The 22,365-nt window shown below is 40.1% G+C and overlaps 2 protein-coding genes across 2 annotated transcripts; both read right to left on the bottom strand.

Annotated features, from left to right (window-relative positions):
• Positions 1-27: 27 nt before the first annotated feature.
• On the bottom strand, positions 28-10,884 carry prmt8b (protein arginine methyltransferase 8b). The gene is made up of 10 exons (XM_030720124.1): positions 10,639-10,884; positions 9,781-10,005; positions 8,463-8,618; positions 7,837-7,900; positions 6,451-6,593; positions 6,052-6,139; positions 4,365-4,480; positions 2,643-2,793; positions 976-1,097; positions 28-683 (listed from the first exon to the last, which is right to left on the bottom strand). The coding sequence occupies exons 1-10, from the start codon at positions 10,705-10,707 to the stop codon at positions 600-602; spliced, it is 1,218 nt and encodes a 405-aa protein (XP_030575984.1). The 5' UTR covers positions 10,708-10,884; the 3' UTR covers positions 28-599.
• Positions 10,885-15,884: 5,000 nt separating this feature from the next.
• LOC115773740 (E3 ubiquitin-protein ligase TRIM39-like) lies at positions 15,885-17,915 on the bottom strand. The gene is made up of 2 exons (XM_030720636.1): positions 17,867-17,915; positions 15,885-17,729 (listed from the first exon to the last, which is right to left on the bottom strand). Exon 2 carries the CDS (start codon positions 17,725-17,727, stop codon positions 16,102-16,104), a length of 1,626 nt encoding a protein of 541 aa, XP_030576496.1. The 5' UTR covers positions 17,728-17,729; positions 17,867-17,915; the 3' UTR covers positions 15,885-16,101.
• Between the last annotated feature and the right edge of the window lie 4,450 nt (positions 17,916-22,365).

Below are 22,365 nucleotides of genomic sequence, written 5' to 3'. Positions count from 1 at the left end.
AAAGTGGTACATGGCATAATTGCATCTGTGTTTGTTACTTTTCTGAGGCATTGTTCTCTGTTATTCTGGCATCAAAGTTCTCAGTAATTAAAGAAATAAATTCCATTTCACATCTTTCTGAAAATAAAAAAAAAAAAAAAAAGATTCACATGCAGATACTTGCTAAAATAAAACACAATGAATTACTGTACTCTCTATATAATTATACAACATATAATAAATTTTACTGAAGGTAAAACAGTTAATGACTGTGCTGTGATCCTCTTGGTGGTTTTTCAATTAGCTTTAAAAATAATAAATAAATGATTTCCATTCCATACATTAATCAAAAATAATTCCCAGAAATTAAAAATCAAGTAGGATGATACATTCAGTGAGGTGCCCGAGTCAGTCAAGTTGGTACACATGATGGCACTATTGCTGATAGATACGTGCCTATTCTGATGACATCACCTAGATGCTGGCTTGATGGCATCCAATCAGATGCGTCCAGATGCCCTCCCTGGCAAACTGGAATGCTTGTTGGAGAGCCTATGCCCTCCCCCTCGCTGACCAGAGAGGCTGAGGGCAGGTCCGCAGCACGGCTTGGTTTGTTGTTCCTAACGCATTTTATAGTCATGGGAAATGGCGGCCTCACATAGTTGTCCTTTAAAGTCTAGCTCAAGGGTGAACTCCAGGTCACGCTGCAAAAAGATAACACCAAAGGTGAATGGAAGTTATGTAAACTTTACACATAACCAAAAAGACAAAGGGGAAGCAGCACTCTAAAAAAAATTTCCTGTAAATTAACAGCATGCACACAGTAAAAAAAAAAAACAGGACTTTTCTGTTCTTTGAAAGAACACATTCTTCATTATTTTAAGGTGTATCTATATTACATGCCTATCTATGATACTGCCATTCTAATTTAGGTAAAAGACGTGAACACTTCCTCCACCTTTGTAAGTCTAAACTCTTGAGAATTTTCAATCTTACCACATTCTTCTCATTGGGCCTGACAGCAAGACTGCCAAAGATCTCCTCTCCCTTCTTGACAGTTAGGTAGTCCTCTAAATAAAACACCGTCTGCTTCCAGTGTGTGCTTGGGGCATCTGGAGCTAAAGATAGGATGTGATGGAGTGGAAGGGAAAAGGCAGGGAAGTGAAAATGAAAGACGGTGATGATAAAGAGATGGGGGGGAGAAATTGAAATTAGGTTAAAGAGGAATGGTGGTGAAGCAGTAAAAAGAGGCAAGAAGGAAAGGGGAGTTAAGGGGAGTAGGGGACATAAAACGATTTACAGAAGAGTCCTGACAGGCACTAAACTGCCTTGGGCATGTTGACATGGAAGAAATATAACAGCATAGTGCCTGAAAGTCTCTCATCCAATGGGAAAAATACAGAGGCAGATAGGAGAGATCTCCTTCAGTGATGCTCAGCCTCAGGGCCAACAGACAGCCAAACATAGAACCTCCTCTACACGATATTATGTAAGCACCGGATGCATGAATGTATTAACATAAGCTTGCATAACATCTTTCACTATAATAGGTGTCCTCAACACCGTGATGAGAAGTGCTTGGTGATTCTGCTGGTGCAAACACTGGTCACGTAACACCAGCAGAGTGTAGCCAAGAGCTAAGGTGGGGAAATGGAGCGGCTTCCGTTTAATATCCACCGATTCACTTTTGAAAATACTCAAGTGGCTGCAGGGCGAGCCAGAATATGAATCTGCTTGACAGCGCAAGCAAACCTTCATATATCCTTGTGTACAGTTTTAGAAATTTGACAAACTTTTATGGTGTTGTCTGAGGACATCACAACTTCTAAGGTCAAATAACTGAATAATGAACATATTTCTCGCTCACCTCTGATGTAACCCTGAAGGACGTTTTATTTTTTAAGGCTTTGAGATCTGTGAATCACTGAACACCTGAGCAATCAGTTTTCAGACATGATTTGGTTCAAAGAAAGTAGTTACAGTTAAAACTGATGACAGTTAAAAGTTCTGTGATAAGGAAATGTTACTCATCAGTGTGTTAGGTAATATTTCATTTAAACAGCAAGCGGATTTAGAGGATACGCTTTGTTTAAAGGCGGTTGTTTTCAAAGGCATTGTTTCATTGTGGTTTTATTCTATGAATCAAACTGAACTACAAGATTTGCTTCCTTTTTTCCAAAAGTTTGCCAGAGCAGATACATTGCAATAAAGTCCTCGTGAACTATCCTAGGAAATATTGTCCTTGTCTGCATAACACACCCTCACTATATTAGCACCACAAGGAGGAAGTGACATCAAAACATCCAAAGATACAATTTAAAATTGGTTCTTTGCTAAGTTCATCCCTTGTGTTGGGTGCCTTTTTTATGCTTGAATGATTCACAGGTAGTTGTTAAGTGGCTTAACAAATAAACATTCCCTTTCCTCTTCCTGAAAATGTCTGATAAAGCAGCCATAGAAAGCCATGCCCATATAAAGAGAGCCTGGAGAACTAGTGCTCAAAGTCACTGACTCCTTGGAAGTAAAAAATGAAATGACAGGCAACTCAAGACTTTTACACTAAAAATTAGAGAAGTTTAATTTTTTTTTTTTTTTTTTGGGTGACCCAGAGGTTTAATTCTCAAAATCTTTTTAATATAAAAATGTCTTGGGTCCAGCCTCACCAGTGGAAAATCCAGTCTTCTTGTGACATTTGGTGAACTCAATGGTGAAATAGGTGACCAAAGCATGGACATAATCATTGCGCTGGATCTGCAGACAGAAGGCTGAGGTGAAGGACAGGTCCTCTGGCTTCACAGTGTAGATGTCCACTTCCTGGAAATAAAATTGCCAGCGATTACTGTTCTATATCTCAGGGCAAATGGGCTTGAAATCTGTGAGCACGATATTTCAGAATAGAAGCACAGCACCATCACAGACACGCAACTTGTCACCGCCATTTGTGATCTCTCACATACACATGCGGCACATGTATGTCAAGCCTTCTTGATTATTCACCACGATTATCGTGCGTGTGTGAGAATATGTGTGTGTGTGAAAGCCCACAGGTTGAATCACGGCTGGCAAATGAAGCCTGCTCACACTACACATGCTGTGTGGGTGTCCTCCCTCATGTCCGCAACGGAGGGAGGTTTTGTGCGTGTGAGCGTGTGTGTTATAGCAAACCCTGACTTAGTGAGGTAGCCAAGTATGTATTTTGTCACCTGCTAGGCGTCATTCTGGGTTCAAAATAGAGGAGGAGCAGGTGTGTGTGTCTCTGTTTTGCATGTAGCTGATGCTGTATTTAGGAGGATGGAGAGGGATTTTTTTTTTTTTTTTAATACTGCAACCTGTTCGTCTTGCCCAGCCTACTGGGCTCCAGAGCACTCGGCCATGTGGCGTCACCGTGACAGATTGTGATTTAACACCTCTGTCCTTTCCAATGATACCAGGCCAGTATCATATACAGCAAACTGCAGGAGGAGAAAAAAAAAAATCCCTGGGAGCGACTTTGTAATTTTAGAATGTGAGGAATGACTGGCAGTTTGAATTAAGACGCGATGAAGTGGCTGGCAGGGGTGGGGGTGGGTTGGGGTGAAGATGCCCTGAATACATACATGTAAAAGAGATACAGGCAGCAAGAATAAAATTTCAGACAGGCATGACAGTAGCTAAGCAGAAACAGCCCCTCCATCCTAACACATAAATCACCTTTTTTGAACACAAAAGCAGGACCATCACTTATCACAGCGATGGAGAGCCCATTTCATTCCCACTGGTGACTCAATGCCTGCTCTTGTGTGACATTTCACCATCGCACAGAGGGAGAGACAGAGTGAGACCTCCCTATTCACTCAGACTACTGAGGCCTGACATTGTTTAAATCAGAGAATGGGACAGAAGATGAAAGGAAGGGAGGATTGATTAGAAAAGTGAAAGTGAGAAACGAGACTATAAAATGATACAAGAGATAATGAAAAAGAAGATATAAAATGCTCAAAAGAGAAAGAAACATGATATATAGAGAGAAAAAGGACAGTGAAATAGAGAAAAGGTAAAAGGTAGAAGGCGCAAACAAAAAGGCTATCAACTCTCTGAAAGCTCTCATCCTCTGTTCATTTGGGAGATGAAAGACAAGCTGCTGTTGTATCTTTAAGCATGAAATGGAGCTGCAGCCTATTACAGCCTGCCAGAAACCTCTATTATGTACTAGAAAATGGTCTCAATAGACAGGGAACGTTCAGAGGGACAGGGAATCACAGCTGTCTGACTTTTTCTGGGAATTCATGTACTAGAAAATAAAGAAAAAAAGTGTTTGGATATATGCCACAAACAGGTATAAAACAACATGACATCATACTGCAGACAAAATGTGTTCACACACATGTGCAAAGGGGCAAACTGACCTTCAGGAGGCAGGCGTTTGTCACCACCTGCTTTGGATCCACCACATCTACCAGAGGCTCTTTGATGGCCACGTTGCGAATGCAACTCATGTCGAACCCATACACATTTTCCCACCCTGTACATACAAAAACAAACACTTCAAATACAAATACCCATGTGAATGAGCACGCACACAATATGTGTTTTCTGGATTTCTTTTCTTCTTGAGTTTTCAGGCGCTCGCAAGGCTCTGTTCACTCTGTTCCTGCTAAGCTGTCAGCACAAAAAAGGTAGCAGAGAAAATAAAACAGAGCGCTTAACTCTGCCAGGAAGAACGGTCCCACTGTCGTTCTGTCTATCCAGGCCGTATGTGGAGAAAGACAAGCCTTCCCGAAAATACATTCTGGCCTCCTCCTCTACCTCCTCCAGAATGTCTGGCAGCCTTTTTTTTTTTATTATAATTTGGGCTGCAAGCACACCAAAAAACACATTCCCTCCCCCATTCCCACAGTCCCTTCACTCCACCTTGCTTTGTCAGGGGGCCAAACACTAAGTCTGTATGATGAGATGGTGAGTGTGCCACCAACGCAGAGAAACTAAAAATAAAAGTGTGAGGGTTTGGGTAAAGTGAATTCTTTTGGGATCTATGTGTAAGAATGTACCTTTATGTACGTTTAGATGTAATAAAACACAGGAGGCCACCTGTGCAGTGAAAGGAAACTCGGTGGGCGTTATTGACCTCGATTCAAAGCCCATGTATGTACAAGTTTGAATGGCACCTTTAATATTGGATCACAAGGTTAAGCTCAGCCCTCCAGCTGTGATAGATATTTGAACACATGCAGTGAGTTTAGAGCACTGCAGGATAAAAGTGCCACACTGGTTTAAATACTCTTGAACCTTTTTTTAAAGGCGTGTTTTACAACAGATTTCTATGTTGGAATGAATTACTTTTTATATAACAGTCCATTTGGATATTGCCATTAAGTGAAAAATTATTTGGCTGCATTCAGGCATAATTGCTTACTGTCTCCATAGCGAATGCTATACTTAACCTGTACATTTCACCCACTTTTACAGAAGGTACCGCATTCTATTATGGTATGTTTTACAGGAGATTTAAGAGTTAAAGCAGCCCTATTATATATGTTCTATATTTATATATTTGTTTGGTTTTCACCAAATGTGATGCTGTGCATTATGGCCAATCATCTTCACTTTGGTGCTGTCTGCCCAAAGGAAATTGTTTCAGAAGTCTTGCGGTTTGTTCAGATGCACCTTTGCGAACCTAAGCCATGCATTTTTTGAAACATGCCTTTTGCCTTTATTAGGCAGAATAGTAATGGAGAGGACAGGAAGGTGGGGGAAGACATGTAGCAAAGGGCCTCAGGTCAGAATCAATCCCAGACCGTTGCATTTCAGCCGTTAGCTAAACTGCCGTCCAACCGTGGCCTTTCTAGAGTGAAGAGGCTTTCTCCTGGTAAACCTTCCAAACAAGCCATACTTGTTTAGTCTTTTTCTAATGGTACTGTCATGAAGTTTAACGTTTAACATGCTAACTGATGTCTGTAGCATTTGCAATGGGGTGAATCTCATGTAGCATTGTGTTAACACACACCTGAACGCTCCAGATCAGTAAATTGCCAAAACTTCTGTTTTTATACAGGTGGTCATATTTTCTGCAACAAATGCATCATAACTACTCACAGTGAATCTTAAAGTCCTTGTACTGCCTGTCTTCAATGGCTACCAAGTAGAGTGCTGCTCTGTCAGGGAACATCAGGCCTCCAGGTTTCTGAATACAAGAAAAACACAAAGGCCATCAATCACCCATACTGTTCACACACCTGGCATGTAACAAAAGATCACATGTGCTGAGTTCAAAGCCTGCTGACAGCCACTGAGGCTAGAAACCTGATCATTCATGTATGACCTCAGCATCTGGCCAGCAGACACATGCAAGCGAGCGTACAGTAAATCCTCCACTTCATCACTGTCTGCTCTGTTTGCATGTCAAAAACCTTATTTGTCCAGCCAGCCACTCACAGACACACATGCACATTAAACCCAGCTTAACTCCCCAGACCTCCAGCGGCACGATCATACCAGCCACTTGTCCCTGGCAAAGATGACTGTGTTGAGCATGGACTCATAGAAGAGGCAGTAGCCCATCCACTCAGAGATTATAATGTCCACCTTCTCCACAGGCAGCTCCACCTCCTCCACCTTGCCCTTGAAGATGGTAATAACTGCAGTGTGCAGAGCCACAAAACAGCAGGCAGCAAATTACTTCACAGCTTCTTCATCAGATTAGAGCAAATGACTCTATTCTCAAATGACAATGTTTGTATGCCTTGGGATTGCAGTAAATTAGTACAACTTAATTAATGCTGTCATCTGGTGCCTGATTTTTTTTTTTTGTGCATGCATTTTATTTGTCTTGTTTTCCATTCTGACATCTTTGACCTCCAAAGGAAGAAGACACCACCAAGTTAAAGAGGTGTAGCAAGGAATTCAGTATTATCAGGTGTGCTAAAATATACAGTATAGAATTAATTTTATTACTAAACATTAAGAAAAATAATTTAAAAATGTATACATAGGCTCGGGGCAGGTGTTCATTCATCCAGTGAACTTAAGCCATCTATGTTTGAGAAATTAATGAATGCAGTGCGCAGATTCGTTCTTTGGAAAGCAGCATGAAGGTGCAATGACTGAATTTAGTTTTTTTTTTTTCCTGCAAAACTTTATAGTGCCACTGTGAGAAGTTTAAGCCAGAACCAAAGGAAAAACATGTGACTCTGTAATACATTTTTAACCAGTTTTGTAAGTTTTGTTGAGTCTGTTAAAAATTAAAAATTAAAAAAAATTTAAAAAAAGGAAATTACTCAAACTGTCCCTACACATGCAGTCCTGCCCCAATGACCCTGATTTAGCTAATGCAATTCAAAGTTAAATGACCCTTTTAATTGTTTATTGCTAATCGATAGCAGTTCTACATCTAATTTTCTTAGATACTTATTGGAATATTAATATTTATAATCATTACTTCAAAACCATTGGTCCATACATTATAGCTTTGCCCCTAGGCTTCTGGGAATCAACTCCTTCATGTTCCTGAGATCAAAAGCTAAGTACCTGAAATGTAAATATAAGAGATTAAATTAAAACCAGCCTAATGTAAAATGTGTAGGTTATGAAACCAAGCATCTGTTTCCAATCCTCCCTCTGTGAAGTTCAGGGTATTTCAGAACAGTAATCAGCCCCACTGAGGGAATTCTGATTGATGGCAAAGATTACTGTTATTTGACATCAGAGACGAGCTGCCATTTAACTATCAGGACTGTGACTAATGTTGTCAAGTGTGACGGTTATGATGGAAATATACAGATTTTTCACGCTACTTCTCACCCAGATATATTTGCACCGTTCTGCCTTCAGACGGATGGATATGAGATTATGGCAATAATGCAATACGACACTTCTTCTTACCATTGTGCAGGTGATTCGACTTGATAATCTTCTCTGAATATTCAGATATACTTGAACATTCAATCTGCAGTTACATGGACAAAACTTCTGGTTAAAATGTGGAAATGTGCAGTTATTGGTGCAGTTATCTTTTCATAAAAACACTTTTGATCAATTTATAAATAATTTCAAAATAAATCCTGGGTTTTATCTACCATATTTCCTCACAGTAGAGAAACTATCAACAAGGAATCAAACCCTGCTAATCCATCTAAATACTGAGGGTCTTTGTCTACAGGCACCACTGAGTTAACTCCCCTATTCATAGGCGTACTACAATGTATAAATCATACAAAACTGTGGGTTACAATGCCAGTAATCTGTCACTTGTAGCTGTTGTCTAAGGGGAGCCAGATGTCTCTATTTGCTGCTGTCTAACAGAGTTTGCCTGTCTACACAAGCCCTTAAGATGAATTTTAAAAAAGGCAGGATCTTTTTAAAATTAATGCATTTGATATGAAAAAGGGGAAAGTCAAATATGTGTGCAGCGCAGCTTTTCTCTCTCAAAGGTTTAAACAACAGCAGTGAATGTTTGATTACAGTGAAGTATTTGTTTGTAGCCAGAGAGTTCATCTTATTTGTCTCACCCCGTACACATGTTTGGCACCAGCATTAGCAGCAAACATAGAGAGGATCCCCGTGCCGCTACCGACATCCAGGACTATTTTGTCTTTGAACACATGCTTGTTGTGGTACATAGCGTTCCTGTAGGTCAGCGTCCGCACCTCATCTTTTAGCATCTCCTGCATTGGAGATAAGAATAAGAATTCATAGCTATGATACCTGATCATTTTACAGTACTGATACACATACAAATCACTATAAAACTCAACCACCCAAGAATAGTGTGATTCATGAAAATGCTCATAGGAATACATATTACACATTATGTTACATAATGGATCTGCATTGTGGTAAATGTGGGCAGTTGCATATCTTCAGAATTCATAGATCTTCCATGAGTAATGATATGTAAAAAGCAGTATTTAGGCCAAAAGCCTCAGTGACAGTGGCAGAGCTTCTTGAAATAGACAGGAGTACAACACAAAGCCTTTGGGGACTGCCTGATACCCATCTCCCTGAGCCCATTCACATATCCCACTTTCCTTCTTTCTTGCTTTGCACCACTTTAATCAGGACACACTTGTCTGCAAGCAGACAAAAAGCTGACCTATATGCTAAATACAGACACTATTTAAGAGGGCTATACGTTCCTAAAACTTTTCCACCATCTCCTCTTCATATACCAAGGTCATTAGTTGGGCTACGGTCTTAGCAGCTTACTTCAGATGCTTGCAAAAGATAGACACAAGCACTTTTCACTAGTGGAATGCTGAATATGGACTTTTACTACGCATACAGGGTTTTTTGTGGCAGTTGGTAATAGAAAAGCCTCATCTTTTGTCAGTTGTCAGCTACTCTTTAATTCACCTTAAGATATCACTTTTAAAACTTAACCTTTGGTTGTTCGCAGGTTCATGCTGGGTGTTTATTATGTTTCAATGAATTTAATCTTTTCTGAAAGTGCTCATAGACCTTTCTTACGCTGTATTTTTACTTTGTCTCTATTTTGTTGTTTGATTTTGTAGTGGTTGATTAGGCTTTAACTTTGCTTCTGTTACTCTGAAATGGATCCACTGAACTGGAGATTTGATTTCTGTATGCACAAGGATCTAAGTTGTGGAAAAATATGGCAGAAGAATATGCATCAAAATCAAAATTAAAGCCTGTCCTTGTATATTACAGTGTTCAATCAGTCTAGGTTCTTTTTTTTTTTACATATCCTGTCTGTGAAAAGCCAGCAAAGCATGGTTGAAATTCCTTGCCAAAGGCAGAAAGAGTCAGGTGGTGCCGTTTTTAATTCTAATCATACCAAGCTGCTGTTTTTCAGCCTTGTCTGCATACCTCATGGATGCCAAAGTGAGCATAAGAGTCAAAGTAGTAGTCCCGTGATGTCATTTCCTCCGGGCTGATGAACTTGGCAATCTTGCCTCGACCAGGACAGGTGGCCAGAGCTGCTACATGAGGCGTATGGGGGACGCAGGGCACATGGTGGGTAGTAGGCACTGGTTTGGGCAGTGGGGAGGGCTGAGCAGACTGAGAAATGGGGGACATTACAGGCTGTTGCCGCTGTTAAGAACATATAAGGCAAGAAAAGAGGAGCGTTTGTAGCGCAATTTAGACATTACAGTCAACAATGACAAAAAACAAATTATGGGAATACACACGTCACTTGCTTATATGGGATTATAGAGAGATAAGGAAATTCAAGCCAAGAATAAACTCTTTAAACAAAAAGTATAAAATTGTAAAGCAATTTCCGATAACAGATATGAGACATGCGAGAGTGGTGATTCACAGTGCACTCATGGAGAAGCCGGCAAAAGATGCAGGTTTCGTTTCAGCACCAAGGACAGCAGATATGACCGAGTTTAGCATTTCTGTGCATCAGTCGCGGATCACTTAAAATGCAAATCTTCCATATGCATTTGTCTCTATTTCTGCAATTGCACGAGGGTGTTGAGTCTAGATCTGCCCTAACATCTGCAGGACACTGAGAAATGCACTTTGCTTTGCTCGCACGCCATTAGTGCAACATTTATTCTTGGCTGCCACAGTAATAACTAAGAAGAAAAACAGAGATATACGTAATATTTACGCCAAATGTGTTGTCACCATAAAAAAAAAAAAAAAAAAAAAAAAAAAATCAGACTGACAGTTCCCCGGTCCCGCTAATACAGCAGGACACCACAAGGTCCCTACCTCCGAGTTGTCCGCCTCCGCCATCTTCCGCCGTAGCAGCAAACAACGCGACGAATGCCTCAGTCCCATGAGAGCCGACGAGATTTAGGCTACAACTCTTTTAAGTGTTCGGGGGCTCTAAAATCCTAATAGAAACGTATTAGAAATAACAGCAAACCGCAGAATATGACTAAAACACACGGAAAAGTGAGAGTCATTATAAGAATGTATCACAATTTCTTACAAATTAGGCTAAACCCACTCCCACTGGAAAGTTGTGAATATGGATTTGCACGAGGTGAAACGTTCGGTTATCCATACTATAAATGCGATACAGGTTGTTTTTAGTGGGAGGACTCAGGGAGGGAGAGCAGTCTATTGGCTGGAGAGATGATGTTGCGAGTGGAAGGTTGTAGGTTTGATACCAGCACAAGTCAATCCTACCGTTAAAACCCTCAGCGTGACCCGCTCGCTCATTTTTTTTTTACATCTCCGGTAAAGAGCAAGCTGTCAGAGAACACGCGAAGTGTGGACGCACACCAGCACCACCAAGAAAGGCATTCAGTCACGCACTACAACGGCAACTCCACGAAAATGCTCCTCATCGTCCACTTCATCGCTTGGAAGCATCTCTCATCACGGACACTCCGACAGCGAAAGTCACAACATTTCCACCTTTTTTGTGTGTGTGAAAGTCCTTTTTGGTTGCAATCCCGAAGGCTTTCCCCGGAGAAAAAGTTGCAGAACCGAGTTCAAACTGCGAAGTGTGCACCCGCCTGCCCTTAAACAGGACCCCCGCGGACGACATGAAATGAATGGTGACAAAAATACAACTGCCACCAAAAAAGAATAGCTAAATCTCTCGCCTTCCCAAAGATAGATGTCTTCTCACACCAGACTTTCCCACAGTTAAAGAACCCACGCAAGATTCTCAGCCCCTCGCTTATATAACACAGGTGTTTGAGTGGGGGAAAGAGCCAACAGCGATACTAAAGTGATATTAATTCTGCCTATCAGGCTTTTTTTACGTTATATTTACGGGTCCCACAGTGAACTCAGGTACAGGTGTTCAGTTTCAGCTTAGCTAGCGGTAACTAATTACTTGGAATGAATCTCGGCCTATCAGAATCGAGGACAAACGTTCAAGAATGATCGAGACATAAAGAACCAATCAGCTTCAGAGCTACCTTTTAATTATGTTCTAGTTACATTGTTACTTGAAATGAGATTCAAGGTTAATTTTTTCTTGGCAGTTTGTGGGAGACTAAAATATTTTTGACCATATGCTATCCCCAGTTCAATAAATTTAGAAGATGAAACATTACAAAGGAAAGAGATTACCAACAAGGACCAGAGGGTGAGAAAACAAAACGTCCAAAAAGTTATTTGGTCCAATTCATGACAGAGTAGCTTACCACAGAGAAGGCATGGAAAGATAAAGCTAGAAAGCAACGGGGCCATCCACTCATTTTCACATGAAAATCAATCAGAACAGGTTGACTCAAACAGTACAGTATATATATGAAAAAATCCTAGGTGTCCGACTCAGCTCACCCAGAGTATAGTGAAAATATTTAGTTTTTAAATTTGTAATAATAATTGCTATTTTATTTACTCTTGTTTTCTCATCACTGATTGGTGCCTGAGTTCTTTGTTCTTTGAAATTACCTGTCACACATTATATAAGGACTGCACTCCCTTCCAGTTGCCCTTTTCACTTCCATAGATACTGAGTTAATTTTTGCTTATGAGATCAATTAATTAATTAACTTATTTCTACTTAAGCAAATCAATGACTTGAATTCTAATCTTGTTTGGCCTCTTTTTTCAGAGTTAGCGCTCCATGTGTCTTTTCCCTTTGCTGAGTTGAACACTGGAACAGTATTGATGGCTCTATTCATTTGCATTCTGATAGGATGCCAATGAAGATCACAACATCCTTCCCTTGGAATCTCCTAATAAAACCATTGTTTTGGAATTAACTTCCCAGTATGAAACAAAGTACCCTTTTCTCAACATTAAAATACCACTTACATATGATTAAACTGTATGTAATTTGGTCTTTAGGACTGCAAGAGGGTAACAGTATTTACATTGTGCACAGGGAAATACTAGAATTACCATAAATGGTAGGGCTCCTTGCTAATACAGAAAATATATAATGTTTTATGTCTATAGTGAAATCACTTTACATTAAACTTGATAGATGACAACCAATTGCCCTTTGTGGTACAAGGTAAGTAGCAGTGTGTAATCACTATAATGATTCTAACAGTAGAAATAGCTTGAGCATTAAGATACAACAACACAATATATCGAGACCAGAAAAAAATCAAATTTTTACTCAGTTGTTTCCAGTTTCTTGGGTCAGTGAAGGTTTAGGGCTGAACTCAATCCTGTGTAAGGATTACATTTTATTTAGTGCTATTTCACAACAGTCATCTAAAAGTAATAGAGCAATGGACCCTAGAGTACTAGAGAGAACCTCAGTGTTCCAACAATCCTCTGTGAGTGAGCACTTGGCAACAGTGGGGAGGAAGACCTCCTATTTAGCCATCAACAGTGACTGGTCAGGAGGTGACAAAAAAGTAGAGAGAAAAGAGAAGAATAGATCAATGACAGGCCACAAGAAAGACAACAGGATGGCTGGGCTGGTAAAAAGTAAGCCTGTAAAGCCAGGCTCCTCCTCCACCCTACTCTTCAGAAACTCAACAGAAACTGTAATAATCTAATAATATCCATTCACAAGGACATGAGCAATGCAATCCTCATCCTTAAAAAAAGTCTCCAGGAAAAAAAGGGGTAACACAGCAAACCAACTGTTGAATTCACATTCACATCCTTATTGTCATTATGTAACAATTATTCTGATGTTTTGTTGGAGCCATATCTTTTCAAATTTTTAAATATGCTCCCCAAACCTTTTTTAAAAAATTGTTATAATAATTATTATAAAACTTTTGTTGTATTGAAACCCATTTGAAGCTGTATTAAAAAAATACAATACTATCCAAAAGTCAAGAGCAAACCATTATTTTTTTTATATTTTGCTGGGAAAATGGATGCAGCAATTTAATGAAACAGGTACAACCGTGCATGGAAATACAGTAAATAATGCAATAGCAGAATTTTTACAATTCTAATGAGCTTGGAAGCCATATTTTTGTATGACCACTTTTCTGCATTCATAATTTTATCAATTTTGACAAGATCCCCAACACTGCTGGCTGAAATACAGCCTCAAACCATGACAGAGTTACAGGTGGTTGTAGACTCTCACTGTTGTACGTCTCTCCTGACCTCCTCCATACATATTGATGACAATTTAAACCTAAAGTTCCAAATTTGGATTCATCACTCCATAAGATCTGTTGCCACCGATTTTCAGAGTCAACTAAAGAAACTGGAACAAATGATGTTGTGATAGGCTGCTAGTAACGAAGTGTCTAAAGATACAATTTAATATTTGTTCTTGGATAAGTTGTCTGCAACACTGGTTCATCCCTTGGGTTAGGTGCTTTTTTCATGCTTGAATAATTCATAGGTCAGTTTTAAGTGGCTTAACAAACAAACAAATTCCTCTGAAAATGGTCAGATAAAAGGACTGGACTGAAAATGAGTGAAAAAGCAGCCATTGTTAAAAAGAAAAACTGTGAAATACCTTAAGAAATCCTGGAAAACTTTTGCTCTAGACCACTTTTAAAAAATTGCAATAAAGGCTCCCTGAAAGCAAAATATATGGAAATGAGGGGTGGTGTGAGACTTTTACACAGTACTGGAAATCCTTCTGTAACTTTTAAGCATGCTGCCCTTTTTCTTTATCCCAATCAGAAGTCACAGCAGGTGCATTCTTATTGGCTGCAAAAAGTCAAAACACCTGCTGTGCCATCACTGATTGGGTTGTGGCTCTAAGCACAAGAAATGTGTACTTTGAATCAATAGAGAGCAGTGTGATTGACCATTTTTACCCCCAACCCCTGCCCCCCAGGAGCATTCCGATATTCCCTGCCCTCTCCTGGTGTTGTTTCAGCTCACAGATTTTTCCACTTGTATTTTACATCAATCTCATGTAGAGCTGACCCTAAACCATTCTGTTTTCCACCTGATTACACAGCTGGCCCTCTGTTAGCTATACCACTAAAAGAAAAAGGTATGTCTCAAGCTTAAGATGCAATAGAGAATCATCTAAGTGAGAGAATAATGCAATTTTATATCCTTAAATACAATATTTATATTCATGCTGCCTTCTTCCAAGGAAATATGTCAAAATATCTTTTATAACATTATGTTTGATTTCCATTTCCAGAGGTATCCGTACCTCTTTCATCACTCTAACTCAGTTATTTCATATTGTATCAAAGGGTTCAGTTAATAGTAACCCACTTTGAAAAACATAACAAGATATTTGTTGCAAGGAAAAATGGGCCCATGTCCCATTAATGACAGACAAAACACAATGAAACACACTGGTTTTTAGTCACAGTTATGGGTGAGCTCCATCAGTGGTGCTTAAGATGATCAGCCTACGCATCACACTTGAGGATAATGTGAGCGCATCCACTTTATCACGCACACAAATCAGTGTGGGGGCAGGAGCACATAGGCAGGAGTCAGGAGTGAAAGCAGTGGGCAGAATACTATTGACTGACTTATAAGTCTCACAAAGCTGCAAGCATGACGAAGACGTGAGTCGCCACGAGCTCCATCATAAACCTAAACTGTTAAAGACTGCAAGCAGGGTAGCAGTAAGGCTCAGTGACGCTGACTTTTAGCCTGCAAGTTTGAGTGATACTGCAGTTCAAACTCTTTGACATGTCTATATCTTCTTGAAGAGTGGTCATCATGTCTTATGTTTAAAAAAAAAAGCCAGTGTAATCTTTTAAAGCACTGCACAGGAAAGCAGTTTCTGTCCTCTTGTATTTTTATGTGTTCTGCCTAAACTATGAAGAATGCGATATAAATAACAGATTTTTAAAAATGAATGATATGAAAAGATCAGTCTTGAGGTGACATTTATTCAGATAACTTGCAAATACACAAAATCAATTCATTTTTATTTACTCCTAAAGGACAAGAGAGCATCGTAAACAAAGTTCAGAAATGTGTATCTTTTCATCTCAGCATCATCCCTTACTGTGAATCTGATAAATCACACAAAGGTTTTGACTGTTTATCTCCACTCAAAAATACAAAAAAGCAGAGCATGTCTGGTGTCCCCCCCCCCCCCAACTTTTCTGCACATTAACTAATCTAAATATGAAAACATCCCTTAAAAAAACATCAACATATTTTATCAAAGTCTAACTTCTTTACACTGTGAAATCAGCTGGTACTTTGAGCCACTGTAATATATTTGCATTATAGTGCAGTACATTACACAAAGAAACCAAATACAGAATAGAATACTTCTATATTTTTTGTACATATCAATTAGGTAAACGTAGCAGTTCTGGTTTGGTGTCTGTAAATGAGGACCATAACAAGCTAAACTGTGCGAGCTACAGGTGTTATAACTAAAGGGGCAGCATTCATTTTATCTTTGTTGTCCTGCGGGCAAAAATATGGATAAAGTTTCTCTTTACAGTGGCAGCCACTGAAAGAGTAGATGTGTGATTTAGAATCCGCATCATAGAAAGAAACCACTTGCTTATCAAAGTCCACGAAGATGCCCACTTTTTGAAGCTTTAACAGTTCTAATGTAACAGGTGAATTTTCATATGCATAATATATGCCCTCGTCTAACCCAATGGTCCAATAACCATCTGAAACTGATAGATCTGTGTCTACCTTTCTATCTAAAGACTCTCTTACCACTCCAACAGCCCACTTATTCTTATCTTTCACCTGCACCTCAAAGTAAAACTTCCCCCCCGTGAACCCCTCCTTTGCTAAGACTTCTGGATACATCTCAAATCTTTTTGGATTTTTTGGAAGAGCCTGTTTTTCTGCAGTCGCAACTTGTTTTCCGTCTTGACTAATGGCAAGTGAGCAATGCGCTGTGTCAGGATCAAGAGTCAAGTCCACTGCATGCTCTCTCATTCTTTTCATTTTGATCTCTGGAATTTTTTCCAAAATTTCATCAGCTGTTTGTGTCACCTGAGCCACAGCTCTTCTCACTTCATTAAAAGACAAGTCACGGTGAATGCCAACACTGGACCAGTCCTTGTTTGAAGGAGAGCGTAAGCTTGAGAAGTTCTGGAGAAAACTGTGGTGGTCCTCAGACTGTGACAGCTGCTCCAGTTGGCTTCTTCTGCTTTTAAGCCCAACGACTTCCATCCTCAGCTCTTTGAGAAAACCTTCCGCCTTTTGCTTCATCGCTCTGTGCCGCTCTTCAATCACCTCAAGAAGATCAGCTTGGTTCTTCTGAATAGCATGAAGGAAGTCAGTGAACACCTGCACACTTGCTTCTTTCTCTTCATCAGCTTCTTTCTGGCTGGCATCGAGTGAGTTTTCAATCTCATCTATTTTATCACATCGTGATTGTATCATCGTTTGGATATTTGCCATTACATCATCATTTTTTACTATCATAGCCTCATATTCTTCCTCCAGTGAGATGACGTTGTGACTCTTGTGACTGGTTTTGAAGCACAACACGCAAATACAGGCCTTGTCAGTCCTGCAGTACAGTTCTGTTATCTTGTTGTGTCTTTTGCACATCTTCTCATCAAGATTACTCACAGGATCTATTAGTTTGTGGCTCTTAAGAACGGAAACTCTCTGATGAGGCTCGAGGTGGACTTCACAGAAAGAAGTAAGACACATGAGACAAGACTTAACAGCCTTTTCTTTCATCTCAGTGCAGATATCACAAAGAATGCTTCCTTTTTCTGGGAGCCCTGGGTGTGGAGTTGAGACATTTACCCGAACCATCTTTGCAAACTCAGCCACTAACTCAGACATGGTAGTGTTGACTTGGAGTTCAGGTCTTGAAGAAAACTTTCTTTTGCAAAACGGACACTGACAAACGTCACTGGTGTCCCAATACTCGTGGATACATGGGCGGCAGAAGTTGTGTCCACACGGAGTTGACACTGGCTCGGTAAACACCTCCAGACAGATGGAGCACAGGAACCTCTCCTCTGACAGCAGGCTGCTGGCAGTCGCCATATCTGAGCAAGAACGAAGTTAAATGAATAAATATATAGAAACATTACTAATAACTCACAAATCAGCTCAATGGACCGAACAAACTGCTCGAACTGTGTATTAGAAAGATATAGTAAGAAACCAAACAAAGTAACCTTACCTGCGAGGTCTCAAGCTGCAGAATTAAAGCTGCGCAAAAATAATCGAAAGTAAAACTTGTAGCATCTGAAAGCTTTCGACGTGGAAGTTTCGTTTCAGCATGTTGACGTCAGGAAGTGCCCCTCCCTCCTAGCGTCCCTCCTATGATAAACTTCCTGACAAAACCCAACGCTTTTATTATTTATTTTATTTATTTCAATTATGAAAATACCAATACTAAAGTTACTGGAAACCGGACCTGAACTGGAAGCCCCGCAAACTCCCTCCCCAAAGAAGACTCTGCATTATCCCATGCTTTTGTCGGACATGTGAATAAATCTACCTAAACTTTCCTAATAGTCTGCCTTTTAAGTTCACCCACCTTAGACCTTGACAGTTACACAGATGTATATACGTTTGGGTTATGAACAAAGATAATTGCATTTTCTTTTATTTTAGTGCGCGGATTTCGTACAAAAGTTTGTAAAAATGATTTTTAATATCGCATGAACACGTTCACTAATCAACTTTCATCTGTTAGCAGCGAACAAAACTGTCCACTCCGTCATGCTGCCTGACCCCCCCAATAAATAAATAAATCAGCACTTAATAAAGTGGCCCTGAGAGCTCAGTGTTTGGATTTAATGCACGGAAATTCACTGAAGTTTCGCAAGACGTACGCAGCATTTAAATAGAATGACCGGGAGTCCAAAGTTGCAGTAGTTCCTGGTGGTCCTTCCCAACTTTTATCACAGCTTACACAACCAGATAACATTTTTCTTATCCATATACAAAAATTCTCAGCCACACAACTATGGATCCCATACCACAAATCCACAACAAGCAGTCTAAAAGTCAAAACACAACATACTTGAAATACAAACAATGATGAGCTTGATTTTTTTTTTAGCAGTCTCATGAGTGTCATAAGTATAGAACTGTCCATACTCAGAAAAAATCATTCACAGTTGTTAAATTGAACATGTATTTTGGGCGGGGGGGGGGGGGGGGGGGGGGGGGGGGGGGGGGGGGGGGGGGGGGGGAGGGGGGGGGTAGATAAAGTATAAAGTTAACAGCACTAAATTAAGTAATGGTATTGTTTGCATTTACAATGAACAGTTGTTGAGACTGTTTTTCAAGATGTTAGCCTCAAGGGGGTGCTAGATGCAATGTGTGAACATTATTGAAATCATTTGGATCCATCCTCTGGGGAAAACTGATGTTTTTTGAAATTTTCAGAATAATCAGTAGTTTTGATTTCTGTTTGGACCAAAAAAGCTAACAATGATGAGTGCGGCTACAGGCGGGAGGTGGAACACCTGGAGGGTTGGTGCAGAGATTGTTCTCTCTGCACCAGTGTGACAAAAACAAAGGAGATGATTGTGGACTTCAGAAGGGGCAGACACCCCCTCCTCCCCCTGCACATTGGAGGATCTGCAGTGGAAGTGGTCCCCAGGTACAGGTACTTGGGTGTACACCTAAGTAACAACCTCACCTGGGGCAACAACACTTCCAGTCTGGTCATGAAGGCACACCAACGCCTCTACTTCCTCAGGAGGCTGGACTCGGAAGCTCAGACCTCTCCTCATTCTACAGATTTGTGGTGGAGAGCATCCTGTGCTCCTCTATCACTGTGTGGCACAAAAGCTGCTCGGCAGCAGAGAAGAAAGCTCTGCAGAGGGTGGTGAAGGCTGCACAGAGGACTGTTGGGGTCAGCTTCTCCACCACTATGGACATTTACACCTCCAGATACAGGAAAAGGACCACCTGCATCCTGAAGGACCCCACACACTCAGCACACACTTTTTTGTTCCCCTCCCCTCATATTAGTGTTACTTATATTCATATTTACTCTTTTTTAAATTACTTGTTTTTTTTTTTTTCAAAACAATCTTTTTTTAATGGTACTCCAATCCACTCTCCTCAAACTCCCTTGTTTCTTTTGTGAATCTGTCAGCTGATGCTGCTTCGTGTTGCTCTTCTTAGTATGCTCAGTTCCATCTGTTGACATTGTCCCAGAGTTCCCACACACAGATTGCCTTCACTGCTTGTGTTTGTCTAGTTCTTTGTGTGTGTGTGTGTGTGTGTATGGTTGTGTCATGAGGCAGGAAGATTTGTCCCATAAGCTTTCACTGTAATGATTTCCTATTTTATGTACAGTGGCTGCTTAGCTCATACCCAGGAAATCATGTGGTTCATCCTGACCTTTCAGGATGGAAAATAACAAAGATGGTAGCACAAGCTGATAAATGTCTATTTTTCAATATGATTTTTATAGTTTGATATTTTTTAATATTTGGCACCTATAATCTGCCTGGATTGTGCTGCAGACACTGCAGTTGTCATCACCTTTGCTGTCAGTGTAGTACTGTATTCATTCATTGAAGACCCCGGTCTGCCACGTGGCTTCCAGCTAAGTCTGGGTATGAGAAGCAGGACCTGAGTAGCTCAATTTTGCTCCAGTGACTCTTCTGGGATTCAAACCTGTTGTCTAGACCGATTTCTCAAAAACACTAATATTCCAACATACTGTGATATTTTGATTTATTGCAGTTCATTTATAATTTCAAATTTCTCTGCTTCTCTTCACGAGTTGAATAGCAAGCTAGAGAAGCACAAATCCAAACAAACAGATGCTAGAAATCTGCAAACAAGATGTGAAAATTAAATGAATGGATGCCGAGCACTGTGGTCTGCAAATCCATGTTATTATTATTATTATTATTTTTTGTCTATTTGCACACACACTCAGCTCTTTTCTTTCATATGCCAGTCATCTCACACACACACACACACACAACACACACACACACACACACACACACACACACACACACACACACACACACACACACACACACACACACACACACACAAACCAGTGCACATCATGTTTGCTTTCCCTTTAACCTGTTTGTGTTTGACATGCACACTCAGTCATGCCCTACTCCTACCCACTTGTGGGAGAAAGAATTGGAGAGCTTAGTGGGTTACAAAACCATGAGAGGTGATGAAGTGACTCCAGCAGAAAAGGACTAGACACAGAGGCATTGGCCTGGCACTGAAAAGAGCTGGCTTAAGACTAAGCCAGATTTCTGTTCATTCTGCCACGTCTCACCTATGAGAAAGAGGAAAACAGAGTCCACGTTTCTAGCCTGTTTTATCACACTGTGGTTTTAGGTGAAAGCCTGACCTGATTCATGACATCCTCTGTTAAGTAATGTTGTTTTGGTAGACTGACTGTCGCCAGTCCAGGTGCCCACTGCAGAGGCCTGCAGCCTCCATCCATTCCTAATAGCCTGCATGCACATTGAATTACTGAGGTGGAAATAGAGGCAAAAACCTACTGCAGAGTCTGTTTTGCTCAAAAAGGATGCCTTGCCATCATAAAGATTACATCATTACAGTAAAAACGAATCACTGGAGACACCAGTTGCACAGGGATGTGAAGCAACAGAGGTGGTATAGAAATAAGGTATTACTGGCTTTTATGCCATGAAAATGGATATAAGCAAGTACCAAAATTACCACAGTGTTTAAATATTTCTACAGAGCCGGTCTCTTTATTTTTTCCTGCCCCCCTCTCTGATCGGTGATTAAATGATTCCTTAATTTTAAAAAAGAAAACAAGCCTAGACAATCAAATTAATGATGATAAGCTCATTGCTGAAATACCAAAATTTCCATCTTTCCCTTTGAGGTCACAGAGTTGCACTTTTCAATCATTTCATAGTCAACTTTACATAATGAAGAGCAAATGGAAATTTGTTGTGTGGCTTGAGTAGAATTATTAATGAGATGCAGACAAGCCAACAGTAAGGGTGTCTGCTATACATGTACTGATAGGAATGAATAAAACTGACATGCAAACAAACCAATGTGCCAAAGTTAGGCTCACAGTAAAGTCTGCTTTTTTGACTTTATCTTTGCTTGTTAATGCACACCTCACTGGAAAATTCTTCAGGGAACATGTGGTTACATTGTAACCAAGGTCATGCTGTTAATGGCACTGTGGTATTCAGGCTATTCCTTCTCTGTCATTCCCTACTGTGTGACACGGTTCACTAATGCAGCCTTCCTTGACTATCAGGCACCCGGATTAATAAGCATTATGCATGTTTCAGTTGCTATCTGGCTTGTTTTCATATATTTTACTTAAATCCGATCAGCATTGACAAAGTATTCTTTTATCCATCCGCAAAATCTATTCCAACAAACTCAATGTTGTTCTTTGTTTTGGTTTTGCGTATATATGAGCGTTTATGGTTTGGATTAATTATTAAACTGGGATTCATTGTCGCCTACATTGCACGTAAGAATTGTTGTATTTCGAACATGTAGGCTATTTGCATTGTTTGTGTTTTGTAGTTTTTGTGTGTACCTGCTAAATCTGCGATCTATCTGTATGGAGTTATGAAGTTTATTTCTGGACCCCTGACAAATCAATTTAATTAAATCCGCTTCATTTTCTTGAAACTCGAAAATACGAGCTGCAAGTAAAAGCACCATCCGCACAGACTG

Source organism: Archocentrus centrarchus, chromosome 23 (genome assembly GCF_007364275.1).
Source record: "Archocentrus centrarchus isolate MPI-CPG fArcCen1 chromosome 23, fArcCen1, whole genome shotgun sequence".
Classification (NCBI taxonomy): domain Eukaryota; kingdom Metazoa; phylum Chordata; class Actinopteri; order Cichliformes; family Cichlidae; genus Archocentrus; species Archocentrus centrarchus.
Note: the sequence above shows the minus strand (reverse complement) of the source record. Positions and strands in the feature narration are given on the sequence as shown.

Bases quoted from the DNA above. Each gene is read 5' to 3' on its own strand.
- LOC115773740 (XM_030720636.1), bottom strand. From the start codon at position 17,727: ATGGCGACTGCCAGCAGCCTGCTGTCAGAGGAGAGGTTCCTGTGCTCC.
- prmt8b (XM_030720124.1), bottom strand. From the start codon at position 10,707: ATGGGACTGAGGCATTCGTCGCGTTGTTTGCTGCTACGGCGGAAGATG. The intron at 7,901-8,462 runs GTGAGACAAATA...ATGTAACTGCAG, and splicing joins GTGCCAAACATGTGTACGGG to ATTGAATGTTCAAGTATATC. The intron at 1,098-2,642 runs GTGAGGCTGGAC...TCCTATCTTTAG, and splicing joins GAAGACTGGATTTTCCACTG to CTCCAGATGCCCCAAGCACA.